The sequence below is a fragment of the Xiphias gladius genome, chromosome 23, assembly GCF_016859285.1.
Source record: "Xiphias gladius isolate SHS-SW01 ecotype Sanya breed wild chromosome 23, ASM1685928v1, whole genome shotgun sequence".
Classification (NCBI taxonomy): Eukaryota; Metazoa; Chordata; class Actinopteri; order Istiophoriformes; family Xiphiidae; genus Xiphias; species Xiphias gladius.
This window is the reverse complement of record NC_053422.1, coordinates 23,054,564-23,071,536: the sequence shown is the minus strand read 5'-3', so window position 1 is coordinate 23,071,536 and position 16,973 is coordinate 23,054,564. Positions and strand designations below refer to the sequence as shown.

Here is a 16,973-nt window from a genome sequence, read left to right as displayed (position 1 = left end):
TTTGTACTGGTTTCATATTATTACTAGTTATTATATTCCTGTATCTTCAAGTATTCTTCCAGATATCTGCTATAAATCTGTCATGGCTCACTATCAGCTAAACCGATAGGACAGGGTTTTCTTTGTTCTCTTCATTGGTATTTCACTGTTGTTCGGGGGAATCGCCGCTGACACTCTGCTTGTGTAAGTGAACATTCCACTACATTGTACAATATATCTATTTTTATACTCATCTACTACATTGTTTTGTGTGTTTATTATTGATATTCATGCTGTTTCCACAACAGACAACATCGACCTCTTTACACTGATGAAGTAATTATTAAGAAAAAAGTGTTTGCAACTTTTACATCCCATTTCAATTAAAAAAAAGTTATTTTTTCCTTTTAAACTTTTAACCAAATCATTTACAGATTCCAATTTTTTTTCCACACACTTGGTCTTTTAAAAAGGCCTTTATTCCAGTAAACAACCACATAATTTAATAAATTACCTACTGTGAACATCGTTTTTTTTTTTACTCATACTTTTAGGGCGTTGTGTAGCCCCACAAAAAAATGAATTTTCTAGGCATTTAACATTAAACAGATTTTAAATGCTGCCTCAAGTTTTTTTTTTTTTTTTTTAAATTAAATATGAAAATAATCTCGAAAAAAGTGTTCAATTTCTGTTTTAGAGAAAGTTTTCTCTCTGGGTTGCACCTCTAAAAAAAGCATCCAAATTGCCCTCTGGGTTACAATTGCGGAAACATCCATAATGCTAACATGCTCACAAGGACAATGCTAACATGCTGATGGTACTAGGACCAGCATCTTAGTTTAGTTTCTTAGCATGCTAACAGCAAATTAGCATTACATATATACTGTAAGTATTAAGTCATAAACTGAAGTTATGAATAAAACTGAAATTTTGACCAGATGCTGGTGCTATGAAATGTCCGACAGTCACCAAAGTTATTACAATTCATCCCGAGGGAAACATGGATGTCTGTACTAAATTTCATGACAAACCATACAATATTTTTTGAGACATTTTGCTCAAAACCACAGATTTGAACCTCAAGGTGACGCAAAAGGAAAGTCATCACCAAAGTTGCAGGATTCATCCTCTGGGGATCATGAGTGCAAAATTTCATGGCAATCCATCAAATAGTGTGGCTAAAAGTCAGTGTTGCTAAAACTTCAAGCTCAATTGAGCTCAACCTCAATTTTAAGGCAGTTCCACAAGTTGATTAATTAAGAGTTGAGTGATTTTTAAATGGAGAAATGTGGTGATTGCAGAGAAATTCTTCCAGTTTTAAGATTTTATTCAGGCATTATTTTGGGAGCAGTCAAAGATTAGAGAGTTTTTAGTGGCTCAATCATAAAACTGATCTGAGACAGCTGTTCAAAATATATATGGCAGTGCGCCATTAACCCATGAGTATGAGCTTTTGGAGACATTCCCTTACTGTTTCAGTTCATTTACACAATAAATTGTATAAGCATTCAATCACTGTATGATTGAAGGCTTTGTTGATGGAGAGCTTTTGATCTGTCAGCTATATGTCACTTGTAGTGAGGCTGCTAATGGTTGTACGGTTAAAAAGTGTTAAACCTTCATAAAATGACACATAAATCATTACCTCTCTGACACACTTAAAATTTGAAAAAATAATCTATTCTTTGCCAATACAATAACAGACAGATTTTATTAGAAGAATGGTTCAAGAGGCAAAAACTCTTGATATTATGGAAAACACATACAAAATAACAGAAAAATCATCATTTTACTTTCTATACAATAGTGCTATAACCCTTTTGTTCTGTCACTGGTTTGAAGAACAGGTATAAAAACATGAGCATAAAAAGAAAAAGAAAAAAAAAAAAAAAAAGAAAAAAAAAAAAATTGCTTTGTTCATTCATGCACATCAGTTGCACATTTTCATTCATGTTTCAGGAGCATGTGAACAAAATATTCAGTCTCAAACAACAGCAGATCACACGACACCAGTTAGAGTGGCCACTTAGTGTGGGAGTCTCTGAGTTTACTTGCCTGCATTTGTATTTTGGCACAATGGAGCCTTGCAACTCTCTCAAACATAATGACCACTAAACCAAATAATAACAACAAAGCATAAAAATAAGTGTTACAGTCTGATTTAATTGATTTGTTGTTAAATACAGGCTGAAACACAGGAAACTGTCTTGTCTTTAGTCCTGTGGTGCAGCCTGCTGACCATCCTGCCTTTACTCATTTGACATTCTGACAAAACTCGGGTATGTTGGATGCCAACACCCTCTAATAATTTTTTATATTTTAAAGTCTTAAAATGAATGTTGTCCTTTGAGAGATTGTGGAATCTTGTAAATTTGATGCACAAACTAAAAGCCAAGTAGAAAAGTTTTTAAATTTACTAACATCCCTAATGGTATATCAATCTTGGATTTTGAGAATGCTCCTCTTCTCCAGGTCATTCATCTCTTTGAGAATCAAAGCCACGTTGTAACGAAGCTCCTGGAACTTAGATAGTGGCACCTGAACAAGACAACGACGACAACAATTCACTGACAGTGTAACACAGACAGCTTCATAGCCAAGGCGGAGCTCAGACACTGAAATAAGATATTACCATGATGACACACAAAACATGATGGCCGTTAGGATGTTGGTTTGTAATTCCTGAAAGTCTGAAAGGCTTTGAATTCCACAGTGAATGATCCATGGCCGAGTCAACCTCTTAACTCTCTACAGGGTGAGGGTGGGCCTCTACCAAAGCAATATATTCTAAACTAACTAACAAAAATGGGGTTTTACTTATCATAATTCATATCCCCCTCATCCTTGTGTTAACAGTTCAAGATGAGCGTGAGTCATCTGCTAATTAAAAGAGAGGACTGAAAGGAGGGGCAGCCATCTCCTCTGTCCATTTGTTTTTCTTTGATCACAGCAGAACGTATCTGTTAGTCAAACTCTGGAAGAGATCCTGTGAAGTGCATATCAGGTAGAGATAAGGTTCATCAATGGAATCCACGCATCGGATGTTGTTGCAACTAATCTTCTAATTCTGCTCTAATCTGATTACATAACCGCTGCGCTACGAGCAACGACAGCAGTAGTAGAAGTCCTCTCTCCTGTTACCGTGCGCATTGGTAGCCTACTTTGAGCGCAGCAATGGCTGAAGTCTCTAATCCAGCTTCTATTTTGCAATTACTATGGGGCAGGTATACTCTAGCAGGAGTATGGCGCCCCCTGTTGAGTCAATATCTTACCAATTTTGTTGAAGATTTGGTTAATTTTGCTGTTGAGTTTATCACTTTGTCTTGACATTGTCACTCGTTATATTAAGAGCTTTCTTACTCCTTCATCACTAATTGCAATTATTTCTTATGAGTGTATAATACAAGTTACAAATGTTATAGTAATACTATAAATGGCTGCTTTGGGGTCGTGCTATTGTTGCTGGCAGAGAAAAACTACAATCCTTTGTATGAGTCAAAGTCACATTGCTATGCCTTCTGCTTATGTGTATACTGTAATTTGAACAAATAGAAGACACGTGGTCAGGTTTCAGGCTGAAAAAAGTTAAAGTGAATGTCACTCAAAGACATTGTTAGTATTTTTTCTTTTTTCAGGAAAAAGGTTAATTTACCGAGGGACAGGACAGTTCTTTAGTATGTGTTCTACTTTGCTAGCTTTTATTTTTTACATAGTAATGAATATTATACGAATGTGAAACAAGTAGCAACATGCTGATACTGCATAAACAAAGACAATATTGTCAGAATGTATCAGAAACACTTCATCAAGAACAAGTTCTAGGTTAGGCTGTAGTTAATAAAGGTTATTTAATTATTCCACTGTGATCCTATTATGTAACAATTGATACAGACCAACATTAGACCACCGGCTAACAGCCAAATTCTTTCTACCCACTGGCTGAAGATAAACTTGGAATACAAACTACAATGCAGAACTAACACTGGGCATGGCTGTAACTGCTAAACACTTAATGTGATATTTTTGTTAATACCCCTAATTAAAGCTGAAATTCTCTAGTTCAATCACAACTTGATGGCTTCATTTCAAATCCATTGCGGTGGTGTACAGAGGCAAAACTGTGAAAATTGTGTCACTGTCCAAATACTTATGGACTTGATTGTAAGTCCCGAACGTTTAAGAAGAACGAAATCCAAGTGTTTGACAAATGTCTACACACACACACACACAGTCTTACACACTTTATGTGTGTAAACCAATCCTGTTTTATGTTAATCTAAGAGGGAAGATAATTGCAAAAGATGATGCCTTGTGATATGAAACAAAGAAGGACCCATTACGCTAACGATGATAATGATTTAATTAATGATTTCATTTAAAACTTTGTCGTATTCCCCAACCCGAGTCTGGGTGGGGAGAGGGAAAGAAACCACCCTCTTCTCTTTCAACAACTACCAAAGTCACTGTTCCTTTCAACAAGACCCTAACCCCCAAAAAACTGCTTCATTGAAAATTCTGCGGGGCTACTGTGATGTGTGATGCTCATCACTGTCATTTCCATAATTTTTTAACGAAGAGTTTAGGCACATTTATCTATATGCTGTCAGTGCTGGTGTCAAAATGGAAGGATCAGACTCGCTAGGTTTGTATGTATGAACTGGGTACATAAATTGACAATGAAAACAGATTGAATAGATACAGTATGTAAGGAAACATATCAATTTTTTTATGTACCTCAAAGCGGTGAAAACTTCCATCTGATAGTTTAATCTGCATCATGACAGAAGGCTGCAGGGCCCTGGCTAAGGAGCTGGAGAGACAGAGGAGGAACAGAAAGACGTGCACACTGAGACTGAGTCATGAAAAAAAGTTACATTTCTGTTTAAAAAAAAAAACACATTTTTAAAAAAAAGTGCATTTTTACCTTCTTTTAAAAAGAACAGCAATAAAATTGGACAATACTTACAATAGTTAAATAGTCAGATTTTTTGGCAACATTTTGGTCACATCTTTGATGCCAAAGGCTTATTTTAAGTGTTTCTGTACTGCGAGGCCCAAAGATCAACTGTCAATCAAAAGGTGCTTCCAGTATTGTCAGATCTTTGGATTTATCTTTTGATGGAGTTTCTATAGAATGCACTCTTCTTTGTTCAGCCACAGGCAACTAATACTGCTTATGCTAACTTTCCACTTGTTCTTGTATGTATCGAAACAAACTGGAAACATAAAACATCTCACACTCTGTAGGATATATACCAAAACGACAAACAGCATAACTTCAATGAACTGGTCATGGTTGAAAAACAACTGTGTTATGTTAGTAAAGTATAGTTATCCCGAAATTCTAACAGCATTCCCTTGATCATTTTGCAGATATCAGGATGATAACAGTTACAGCCATCAGTATATTTCTCAAGATACAGTGTTCAACTCTGCCTCAGTATACTACCTTGTAGAAATGGCAACATCCACTCTCCATTTAAAGTCTTCTATTGTGGGCAGGTGAGGATCATTCCGGGAGGTCGCTGCCTCTAGAGCTGCGCGACTAAAAATACAAAGAGAGATCGGAATCATAATGTCTCCAAGAATGGCATCTGAATGCCATAGCAGCAGCACTGTTCAGAAATTCATGGACAAATCTCAGATGGCAATGTCCTGTGACAGATGCTATTCATGTTAGTGCTGTTCTGTGGGGATGACAACCAAGCACAACAGTGACCAAACAAGTTTAGGTCGCTATGAAAATGGAAAGGGTCTGTCTTCTTTAGTGTTTCGATTTATGGTAAAGGGAGCTCTGTGCCTTCATGAGGGGACACAAAAACACGGAGACAAAATGTGTAAATGTCTAAATTAAAGGCTGCAAATCCAACATACCGATTTCCAAAAACCACACTGGAGAAATCTGTGATAAAGTCTTCAGGTATCCTAAATGACACAAACAGAAACAACAAATTCAGCATTTGAGGTTGAAATAGTGGTATGTATAAGCAGGAGAGACAATGAATAAAAACATTGCGCATGCGATAAAAAGATGATGATCCTTGCCTTAATTCTCTGAGATCTTCTTTGAAGGCCTAAACAGGGACACAGCAAAACCTTAGGTATCTTCCATACAAAAATATTACTCTCATTGTTAAATGTGCAATTCAATGTTTATGAAGTGGACGCAGTTGGTATTATGTTCCCTAGATACCCAAACAGGTGATCTAATCAGCAGATAAAGTGGAAACACCTGGGCAAGTGAACCATGGCCAAGGCCTTCAATAACCGTTTTTTAAAGCAGACATTTTAGCAGTGTCCTAATTCCACACTACATAGTATACATTATGTACTACATACTTATTGTTAAAAATTCTGTTTTTGCAGTTAACACACAAAAAAATGAACATACGAACTCTGCAATATGTACACCGACAGACATCACTCAAACCGCAACTTTGAAATCACACTGCCAGTTGAACTTCGCAGAGAGAAAGCAAAATATTTTCTTTTCTGAGGTCTTTCTGTAGCTGCTCTCCCACCACCTGCAATTTATTTGCTTTTTGGGTTTTTTTTTTCCCCAACCGCGAGGAGCTCTTTCATTTCCTTCGTACAATACAACAATACATTGTGGCAAAGTAAGCCTTTTTCACAGCAGACGTTTTGATTTGTCATTGCAGGAAATGCATAGGTGTTGGCTCTGTTCTATTCAAGTGTCCAGGTAAGCCATGAGTTAAAGTGTGATTGCGTGCCAGCATGAACAATACCAGAGTTTTGCATCAATAGAATGTAGCACATTGCATTACACTGTGGGACTGTTAACATAAAGTACTTTTTTCTATCCACTGGAGGAACTGTTGAGGACAGTAGTGTATAAATTGTACACTCATGATTTGGACACTCAAATAAAATGGCCAAGGGTACATATAGAGCACTATTTAGCATATATAGAGAGAGTTCAGACACGATACAGGGAGTCTGAAACTGAAGCAGCTATCATTCATTTTACTATTTACACATGTGCTTTTCCTTCTGTTACATGTCGAAATGTCTTCTGTGGAAAAAGTCATGGTGTCCATTAACAGCACTCTTAAAGACAGAAGCTTTTTAGTATGCGTAATCATGTTTTTCGGTTTCCTTAATTTTATCACTCTTCCCATGTAAATGAACGACATACTCAAAACCTGCCTAGCTCTATGTTGTGTGGTATTGGGACACCAGGCATGTCTTGTATTTCAGCAAGAAAAGGTTGAAACAATAATTCAGCTGCCAAACCACGATTTTGTGTTTTGTGTCAGTATGTTCCAGCATGAGAGTTGCGGTGATTGACGTCAGCGTACCTCCTGTTTGAGTGATGATGTGGGGATGCGGATTGCCTCAGACAGTACTCTGTACATCCCAGCTATGATGTGACTGAGCCGATCCTGTGGGATGGTACTGCTCTCTGCTACCGCCTTCATCACGTCTCTGCAGTCCTTCCCCTCCAGGGCAGTGACCACAGCTGGAGAGAATATTATTCAAAAGCACATTTTACTCACTCATTAAATGGCTTTACCTGCTAGTACACTTGGCATGTCACCAGTCTCCTGCACATTCAGTTATTTGAGCTGTCTGTTGTCACACTAACTTATCAAAAGCTCGCAGTAAAGGTTGTGTCATTACGCAACTAAAAATGGCCATAGATATACTATAGATAGCAGTACAAGTCCGTAATGAGTGATATTAAACAATTAAATTGCTTAAAGGGACATTAGCAACTATATCATCTCGCAGAGAATTAGCATTTACCTTTCAGGATTTTTCTGAACATCTCTTGGTCCACATCCTTCAGGTTTTTCGACATTGACTCAATTTCTGGTGGTATCCTGCCTCCCAAAAAGCTGGAGTCCTTTGCATGACTGGAAGCCATGACTAACCACGCACTAATACACAATATACACCGATAATTTTGAGTAGAGGCGTTAGTCTTGTACTTAATGCTAGCTTTCAGTTGATATGACAACTTCCGCCCTCAGGTCACATGACGCTAGCCTCGCTCCCGGAAGTCTCGCGGTGACAGGTTGGATCATCGCTAGAAAAGAAAGGATTTGCAAATGGAGGGGGTAGAAATGGTCACAGTTTGAACGACAAAAGGTTGGTGTTTTAATGCATATAGCTTCTTTATTACAATTAGTCAGGGTTATAACCCGTTTAGATTTGTTATTGTGGAGAAAATATTAGTTAGGCGTCGTTTAATGTCTTGGTAAACGCTACGTGGACATATGGAGCATTAGCAAGCTAACGATGTTAGCTTGTGTTATGTTATCGCAAGCTAACTGTTCGCCTTCACTAAACATGGCCCCGTTTAATGTAAAGTGTTCCCACACTTACATGGACGCTAACTAGCTTTTATTGATTCTGAATTTTCATTTTTGCCTTGCATTTTCTTACGACGGTATGTTTAGAGTGTAAGATTTTATTCTGTTGTTAAGAAAAACACACAACTATGGGAGTTGGATGCTTAACGTGGATGACATCTAACGGTAATGTCAACAATTAACAGTATAACGGTAACAGTTTATTTAACATCCTAAAATGTTACCAGAAAGTAGTGTAACTAATGTTACCAGCAAATACCCAAAGATGCGATTAGCATCAAAAGTATAAATTAAACGTTTGCTAATATTTGGATGAAAGAAAGTTTTGCTTTGATGAGAGATATATTTGTAGTATCTTTTTCCCACCTGTCATTATTCACGACAAAGAGGTACAAACAGTAAAAAACTTGCACAAGCATGGGGAATCCATTGAACTTTTTCGTTCTGAATATATTTAATGAACGTGGCATACTTTTAGTTTGATAATAAAACGTTAAAAACAGTACGTTTGGATTTCTGAATGTGGAGTTTGCCCAAAATGATCAGCAACTAAGTTATGCAGTAATTATTCACTTCCACCCCACAAAACACAAGGCACAACATTGCATCAATGTGCAATTCTCTACATATCTATCCAAAATAAACAGGTATAAAAGTACGTGAAAACTTCATTCGTTAGTTTAAAAAAAATGGAAGCATTGTCTGTATTTTGCCTGAATCTTTTCAACATTTTCTTTATAGGAAAAAATTAACTTAAAATCTATGTAGATACTTAATGACAACTTTACAAGGACAACTTTATTATTAAGGCAGTGTTGATGTATTTGTTTTGAATCCGGAAAACTTTTTTCACACTGTATATCAAGTATAGAAGACCAAAAGAATTTTGTTGACATTTTTGTTGTATGGTAATTGTCTAGCTTGCTAATATAATTTTTGTAGAGTGGGCATCAAGAATTTTATCTACAAATTGAACTTAATAAGTGAAAAATAACAGTGAGAAGACACGGCCCTGAACAAAATAACCTTTCAGCACAATACCCTTGTAACTGATACTATCTTTCTGAAGCTTTTGTTGAGAGTGTGTAAGATGCATTTATTCAACTTTGTGGTAATTACTGAATCTGTAGCTGTGTAGACAAGTGCCCTGTTACTTGTGTCTCATCTTTGCCTCTCTTTCATTGTCAGGTACATATAGCCATGTCTGAATCTCTGTATGAGAAGTTTTTGGCCCCAGAGGAGCCGTTCCCTCTCCTTTCCCAAAGAGCCAACCTCAGTGATGTGGGAACCCTGGACGTCAGTGACTTTGGCTGTCAGCTCTCATCTTGTCACAGAACAGATCCTCTACACCGCTTCCACAGTAACAGGCAAGTAGAGTGTGTGTATACGTGTGTGTCATCTGAGGTAAACTGACTTTCAGTTGATACTTTTCAGAGGAAATTTGTAAGAAACTCTCATAATTGTTTTGGGATAGCCACTTTTATGGTACAACAGCTGGATCAACCACCAACTGCTGCAGGATATGACATTACAGCTGTTGGTGGCGTTCACTTTACTCCGCTGTTGAGAAATGTCAATGTCCTTGTCAAGTTGCACGTGTCCTGGTTGGCAGAGCCTGTAAAGTTTGTTTACAGCTGTAGCAGCACACTAGTAATAACCATAATTCTATGTTTGTGGTGTCTCACTTCCAAAATCTACCACACAAGGTCAGTTGTAACAAACACTTTGCAGTTGCTGATAAAATAAAAAACACAGGCGTCCACATAACCACAAACTCCATCGTACTTCTTGCCACTATGAAAACAGTAACAGTTTGTGGAAAACAGTTACAGATTGCAGCCTTTAATTTAGCATATATATATAATGTCACACGTCACTAAACATTACTGCCATTAGAAAATGTGAAAAAGCAGCATGTTATTCTCTTGTTTTGGAGGCTTAGAAAAACCTAGGTCTAAATATTATCTTCAGTGCATTGATGTATTGCACGCAATGACTCCTGCATCTATATTTTTGTATATCCCCTGTGAAGATAAACTTTATTGAAATTTGGAATGTGTTTCAAAGAGATTTAGTTGTTTGAAAGGCATTGTACTTCATTGCATTGTGCATCCTTATCTTGTTTACACTGCACTTTGTCTCAGGAAAACGATCAGGACAATTTCCAGATATTACTCACATTATTTACTTTGAAATCCACTCATTGTTCTCCCCAGATGGAACCTTACATCCTGTGGGACCAGTGTTGCTAGCTCAGAGTGCAGTGAGGAGCTCTTCTCCTCTGTGTCTGTGGGGGATCAGGATGACTGTTACTCCCTTCTGGACGATCAAGAACTAACATCGCTGGACTTGTTTCCAGAGGGCAGTGTTTGCAGCGACGTCTCCTCCTCTATCAGCACCTACTGGGATTGGTCTGACAGCGAGTTTGAGTGGCAGGTTAGTTACTACCTAGCCCGTCTGTCAATTTACACGTGATTTTTACAGCAGATTTTATGCAGTAGGTGCATAAAAGAACATAGAACATAGTGGCATTATTTGTTTAGATGTGGATATTAAAGTGATTGTTCTGATTAAAATCAAACTGTAACTCGGAGTCCTTTCTAAACACTTTGTCTTCCTATGTTGTTGTCTCCACATGTCATTGCTGATCTGTCTTTCTGCTGTCCTCCCAGTTGCCAGGAAGTGACATTGCCAGTGGCAGTGATGTCCTCTCTGACATCATCCCGAGCGTGCCGAGTTCACCTTGTTTGTTTTCCAAGAGGAAGCCCAAGCCCCACCCCCATCGTAACCTGGATGAACTACCTTGGAGTGCTATGACCAATGATGAACAAGTAAACAAAGCCGATACACCTTTTTGTGCTATTGCAGAGTGTTCAGAATCAACAACAATGAAGCTGAAAACCTCAGCAGGATATTAATCTATGACGCAACATGACAAGCAGACAATGATGCATGGACAAAAGCAGCACAACTCAAAGTTCCATGTGTGTGTTACCACTTCCAGGTGGAGTACATTGAGTACCTGAGTCGAAAGGTCAGCACAGAGATGGGCCTGAGAGAGCAGCTGGATATCATCAAGATCATCGACCCGTGTGCTCAAATCTCTCCCACCGACAGCGAGTTCATCATTGAGCTCAACTGTCTCACCGATGAGAAACTCAAACAGGTTGGTTGTAATTTTAAAACGCACAACACTTACAATACAGGGCAACTACACCAATAAACAAAGCTGGTTTTCTTTCATACATAACCTCATGTTTACAGCAAACGTTGAGCAGACCGCCACAAATTTGAATCTACTAACAGCTTTTTGAATAGCTGCTTATTTGCCCTCCTCTGGGGATGTAACTCAAAAATATGCAAAGCACTATTGCTTCCTGTGAAAGGTTTTAGCAGATGTCCATTAACACCAAAGTCTAATTGTTTTTTGTGCTTTTAGAAGTTATTTGCAATAAATTTGACCCGTGGAATACCGATAAATATAAATGCCTTTTGGTGATTATAGATAATTGTGTGTAGACGCTTATGTGATTATGGTATCAGCTGGTCTGCTTAATAACTAGTATTTGCTAATATAAACTCAATATAATATGTCTAATCTGACTGTATAAACAGATTTGAGGGAATGGACAGTCTTTAATTCAGCTGTTGGAGCTTGCTACGTCATTATTGTTAAGTATTGGAGAGAAGTGCTCACTGCTAATACATTACTGCGTAAACCAAGGTAAGCAAGATAAAAACATTGTTACTCTGCATGTGAAAAAATTGATTTTATGATGAGTGTGTCGTCATCAGGTGCGTAACTACATCAGAGAGCACAGCCCTAGGCTGCGGGCCAGTAGCACCAGAGAGGGCTGGAAGAGGAGCAGTCACAGCAGTGCCAGCACTGGCGGAGTCAGTGGAGCCAGCAGCAGTAACGCCAGCATGGTCAGCTCGGCGAGCTCCTCCACAGGTTCCACAGCCTCCAACTCTGTAGCAGGTAAGATGCTACCTGGTTGGCTAGCAGTTAAGTAGCATTAACGGCATTGCCACCAGAGTAACCTGTAGTAATGGTGCTTTTCAACTCGAAGTTAAAGTTTCAGCTAAGTTTAAATTACTAGTGCAGTGCCCATTCAAAATGTGCCTGTCGGTAGGGGCTGATTGCTTGGCCTGCATTAATCCAGGTTGCAGCTTTCTTGAGAGCATCATCCAAACAACTTCACACTCGACGACACTGCAGTTCCTCAGGTCCTACACCTGCGATGACATAGTTGTGTCCCATAGCAATACTAGAGTGAACACCTCATTTCTGGAGTTGGCTGTGCCACTCCAATAATGTCTGGGTGACAGTTTAGAAAGTGCCGTCGCAGTTGAGTTCTGTCTTTCTTAAAACCCTGGCATGTGCGTATCGTAAATTGTCTGGGTGCTGCACTGTCCTCATAGTGAAGTTCCACCTTTTTCTTCACATCAAATAACATGTAGCAAAGCTAAGGTGGAATCTTTCTCGAGAACCGCTGATCCAAAAAAACTTCAAAGTGGAAACTGCACTTCCTTGGGTCCTCAGCAACACGTCGGCAACGTTTGAAGTCGATTGGATGAGTGGTTGTCGGGAAAATCGAAATACAGATAGTCAGACAGAGATTCCTCCATTTATAGTTAGATTTTTAAGTCTTCCTTGTTGTAATACTGTTTATATTTCCTTTGGTTCTAGGTGGTACAGCCTCAGCCTGTAGTGGAAGCAGTGTTGCCAACATCAGCAGAGCTCATAGCGATGGCAACCTCTCCAGTGCTGCAGAACGTATACGAGACTCTAAAGTAAGAAACCTCAAATTCAGCTAACCTCTGTTTTCCAGGAGATGTTTATATTGTGCTAGGCATATACCATTCCATTTTTTTTTTTCACTCAGAACACACAGGGGAGAATCCCAAGAGTACATTTGCCTCTGGACCCTACTACTTCTGATTCCGCTCTGCCACATGTTGTCTTTACTGTAACTAATACACTCTGGTTGATTTTGTACTGTATTATATAACTACAAACTTTTTATCACTTAAATACCTGTGCACTCTTTTACAGGCGTTTTTTTGTTGTTGTTTTTTTAAACCTCACCATTTCGCAGAGCACGTGAGACTAGCTGACTATCTCAACGCCTTGATCCTCATCTAGATATCATCTGTCTTTTCAGAAACGTTCAAAGCAGCGTAAGCTTCAGCAGAAAGCCCTCCGAAAGCGGCAGCTGAAAGAGCAGCGACAGGCCCGCAAGGAGCGTCTCAGTGGACTGTTTCTGAATGAAGAGGTGCTGTCGTTACGGGTGACGGAGGAGGACGACCATGGTGACGACCTGGACATACTGATGTGACACCAGTGAATCAATCAGTGCTCCCTCTACGCCTGCTCTCTCACCACCCAGCCAATGCCATAGAGTTTAGAGACTGCGCTAATCCAGATTGCTGTACGCATTAGCTTTGACTCGGCTAACATGCTACTAATGCATTTTGTAAGAGTAACGTAGACAGTAATAGCTTCTAGTAGCCTCTAGCATAGCTTGACATATTGCTTGCTTATACAAGTGTTACATGCTAGTGCTAAAACTGCTAACTGCGAGAATCACTACTAAGCCAGGTACAGTAACAATGCTAAAATACTGCCAATGCTTTGATTAGATACTGACCTCAGTGTAGCCCGCATATAGCCAGTGGTAATACTGCAACAGCCTAGAAACTTGCAGATGCACATAAATATACACTACTGATGACATTTATTTCCGCTTAATATAGTTAACTGGTGGACTGCTTATAAATGCAGAAACAGCGTATATCCACTTCTACTAATACAGCCACCACTGGCAGAAGGACAGATCAGGCAAGAGAAGGAGAGTTTGGCCATGTTATGCAGATGCTACAATAACTAAGTAATGGCACGAGTTTATTTTTGGCTGAACCACAACAGCGAGGCCAGCCGTATAAACGCACATGTCCTGTCATGAAGTTACTCCACTGGTCAGCCAAATGTCCCATGACTGACTGATCAAGTTACGCCATTGGTTAAGTTACACCGGCCGAGTGTTGGAGTTTTCCCATTGGCCCTTGCTCTTTCAAAACGAATTGGTGCGAACAGTTTCTATTACTTCATCAGGGAATGTTTACAGGCAGTTTTGCCAACTTCGTGCATTTGTCGCTAGACCTACGACTTTCCACAGGCCTTTAGCGACATTGTTTAAAAAATGCACCAAGCGACAAATCTAGTGACTTTTTGGACAAACCTTAGCTGCTTTCTGCAGAAGACAGTCGCCAGTATTGCCTTGCAGTCACTCTTTAATACTTGTTCCATTGTCTGACTACAGAAATAGAAAAACGTGTAAATGAGAAAAGCTTTATTGGGAATTTGGCTGCATTAAATTACTGTATATGTGAGCACAAAGAGTAGGAGAGAATGCAAACAGATAAAAGGCTGAAACTAGGCAGAATGCAAATACAACATAATGAATATGCCAATTAGTTTGTCATCTAGCGACATTTAGCGAGTTTTCCAGCAGGCTTTAGCTACTTTCCATTGAAAGTATTTGCTTACAGCAGGTCAACAAGTTTTCAACTACATCCTCGATTTTGCACATTGACTATACATGGTCCAGCCATGTACTAGGTTTTGACCAGGTCTTGTTTCATAACATTACAGGAGAAACTATGTGCAAGTTGGCTGCATTTTAGCTAATTTAGCTATTTTAGCTGGTGGTAGGTTTCCCCCATCTGCCTACAAACACACCCATATTCTACAGGGCTGTATACAGTCAGCATGATGTGTGAGGTGTGAGTGCGGCATCATCAGTTTTAACATTTACTGTACATTTAAGTGCCCTAATTGGAACACATCTGGACCAAAAAAAAAAAAAAAAATCTTGAGATTGAAACGTCACGTTGATGAGCAGTTTCTCTAAATGGCGATTCTTGAACCCAAATTGAGAGGTGAAGACTAATTTCAGGTGAAAGTAATTGATGCTCCTGAAAACCATCCTCCAAAACTAACAAATGCATCAGAGATTAAGAGGCTCCTGATGTGGAAACAAGCGAGCTGGTCTGTCTTTCTCTCCGCTGAGTGTAGTGGTTCCATTTCACTCTTAAGGCTTAGAGGGAGCACTGAACACTGCATGTTTAAATAGTCACCCACACGGAGTCCCTGTGTGGTCCTGTAACTAACAACTTGCATCACTATTTGCATACACCTGTTAAAAATCGTTTAGCTGTATTGTAAATAAATGATAAATAACAGCATATTTACTGCTTGCTTTCAGGTTTTCCTTGGTGTTAGAAGTTTGATTTAAAGTTTTTTCCCTGTGTGTGTATATATCATGAAAAAGTAACAAACTAATTGGTTGTTATAGCTTAAAAGCTGTACATTGCCACAGGTTCTTTGCAAACATTTGAGTCTTATTTTGATGCATTTCATTGTGTTTTGTCACAGGTAGTTGAGTTCGGTCTTCGTCTCGGACATCTTTTAAACTCTGACTTGATTAGGTTCTGTTTGGGGTTTTTTTTTCTACAAGCACTCCTGCTGTTTTTCTGCCAGAGACAGATTCTCCATCATTTACTTCAATGTGCATTTTTAAATGATCTGACCACCATCAAGTTTCAAGCATTTGAGCACTGGTTAAGTCTTACATGAAGTTTTTACGGATAACAGTGTCTCTCCATGTCCTGTATGGCTGGTTTGGTTTTGGTTCTCAACGTGAGCTGGTTTCTTGAGCAAGTGCATCCAACATTTAGCCATTAACTCAGCTTTTAGAGGTTTTCATTTTGCTTTGTTAAAATATTTAAAATCTACAACAAAGTGTGGAGGAAGCACTAACACCTCAGAAACAGCCTGAGGTGGAGTTTTTGTGGCGTTGGAGCTATCATGACATTTTCATATTTGCTAAAAGTAGCAACCTGAGATATGTTTGTTTCTTTGTGTGTTTGCGTGTGTTTTTTTTTTTTTTTTTTACTGTCTACCTTGTAGGAAACACTTTTCCTGCACTTTCTCAGTTGTAACACGATACTGGCCAAACAGCCCATTGTCCGTGTAATACTTTGTAGTGTGTACTGAGCTTTGGCTTTTGTCTCTGTCTCGTGTATAAAGTTATTAATTAAGGCAATTATGTTAAAAACAGCCCTATGTATTCTGTTGTAATGAAGCAGGAGAACTCTATTTTGAAAAATAAGATAATTTTGAAAGAAAAAAAAATTCAAACCACAGTGTGATGCAACAAAGTTATTTGTGTATATAAGGTACCGTGTAATAGCTAAAAATGAATGGTGCTGAACTAATTAAACATGGTTTAAAAAAGGTTTTGTTGGGAAAAATTTCCTCAGTGTCATTGTTAGAATTATTTTATACTACTTCACACCAGACACTCGTTAAAGTGAGAACATTTTTACCATCAGATACAACAACAGTGTTTGTACATGTATTTGTTCCTTATACACCACTATTGAACGATGTTGCCTGCGAGAGAAACCATGTCAGTGCCGCAGGGGAGTTCCCTCAATGGTTCAGATACATTGTTAACTTGACAAATAAACTTACATTGTTGCATCTTACTGTTTTTGTCTATGATGGCATTTTCTTCAAGTGTGGCTGTTATTTTGTCCACTGACCACAAGATGAAATATAATAGAGTCAACCTAGAGCTTTTGGGGGTCTGG

General features: G+C 38.7%; 2 protein-coding genes and 1 long non-coding RNA gene across 4 annotated transcripts; 2 read left to right on the top strand and 1 right to left on the bottom strand.

The window, feature by feature from the left end:
• Positions 1-1,417: 1,417 nt before the first annotated feature.
• commd5 (COMM domain containing 5) lies at positions 1,418-8,015 on the bottom strand. Its single transcript, XM_040119682.1, has 7 exons — positions 7,747-8,015; positions 7,299-7,459; positions 6,025-6,053; positions 5,854-5,904; positions 5,429-5,524; positions 4,714-4,789; positions 1,418-2,517 (listed from the first exon to the last, which is right to left on the bottom strand). Exons 1-7 carry the CDS (start codon positions 7,865-7,867, stop codon positions 2,416-2,418), a joined length of 636 nt encoding a protein of 211 aa, XP_039975616.1. The 5' UTR covers positions 7,868-8,015; the 3' UTR covers positions 1,418-2,415.
• LOC120785196 lies at positions 6,254-7,522 on the top strand. Its single transcript, XR_005706573.1, has 2 exons — positions 6,254-6,679; positions 7,257-7,522. It is a non-coding gene; the product is annotated as an uncharacterized LOC120785196 (long non-coding RNA).
• Positions 7,952-16,935, top strand: fam199x (family with sequence similarity 199, X-linked). Of its 2 annotated transcripts, XM_040119681.1 has the most exons (9): positions 7,952-8,091; positions 9,504-9,682; positions 10,532-10,751; positions 10,988-11,146; positions 11,320-11,481; positions 12,111-12,294; positions 13,006-13,109; positions 13,481-13,628; positions 15,754-16,935. In XM_040119681.1, the coding sequence occupies exons 2-9, from the start codon at positions 9,516-9,518 to the stop codon at positions 15,759-15,761; spliced, it is 1,152 nt and encodes a 383-aa protein (XP_039975615.1). In that variant the 5' UTR covers positions 7,952-8,091; positions 9,504-9,515; the 3' UTR covers positions 15,762-16,935. The 2 variants fall into 2 exon arrangements, with proteins under 2 accessions (XP_039975615.1, XP_039975614.1); XM_040119680.1 differs by lacking the exon at positions 15,754-16,935 and having other exon boundaries at positions 13,481-14,601.
• Positions 16,936-16,973: the final 38 nt, after the last annotated feature.

What these genes read in the sequence shown, in the direction of transcription:
- fam199x (XM_040119680.1), top strand. Translation starts at nt 9,516, where the DNA reads ATGTCTGAATCTCTGTATGAGAAGTTTTTGGCCCCAGAGGAGCCGTTC. An exon ending in AGCCTCCAACTCTGTAGCAG is followed by an intron (nt 12,295 to 13,005) that starts GTAAGATGCTAC and finishes CTTTGGTTCTAG; the next exon opens with GTGGTACAGCCTCAGCCTGT. An exon ending in AACGTATACGAGACTCTAAA is followed by an intron (nt 13,110 to 13,480) that starts GTAAGAAACCTC and finishes CTGTCTTTTCAG; the next exon opens with AAACGTTCAAAGCAGCGTAA.
- commd5 (XM_040119682.1), bottom strand. Translation starts at nt 7,867, where the DNA reads ATGGCTTCCAGTCATGCAAAGGACTCCAGCTTTTTGGGAGGCAGGATA. An exon ending in CATCATCACTCAAACAGGAG is followed by an intron (nt 6,054 to 7,298) that starts GTACGCTGACGT and finishes GTCCCTGTTTAG; the next exon opens with GCCTTCAAAGAAGATCTCAG. An exon ending in GATGTTGCCATTTCTACAAG is followed by an intron (nt 4,790 to 5,428) that starts GTAGTATACTGA and finishes CTGTCTCTCCAG; the next exon opens with CTCCTTAGCCAGGGCCCTGC.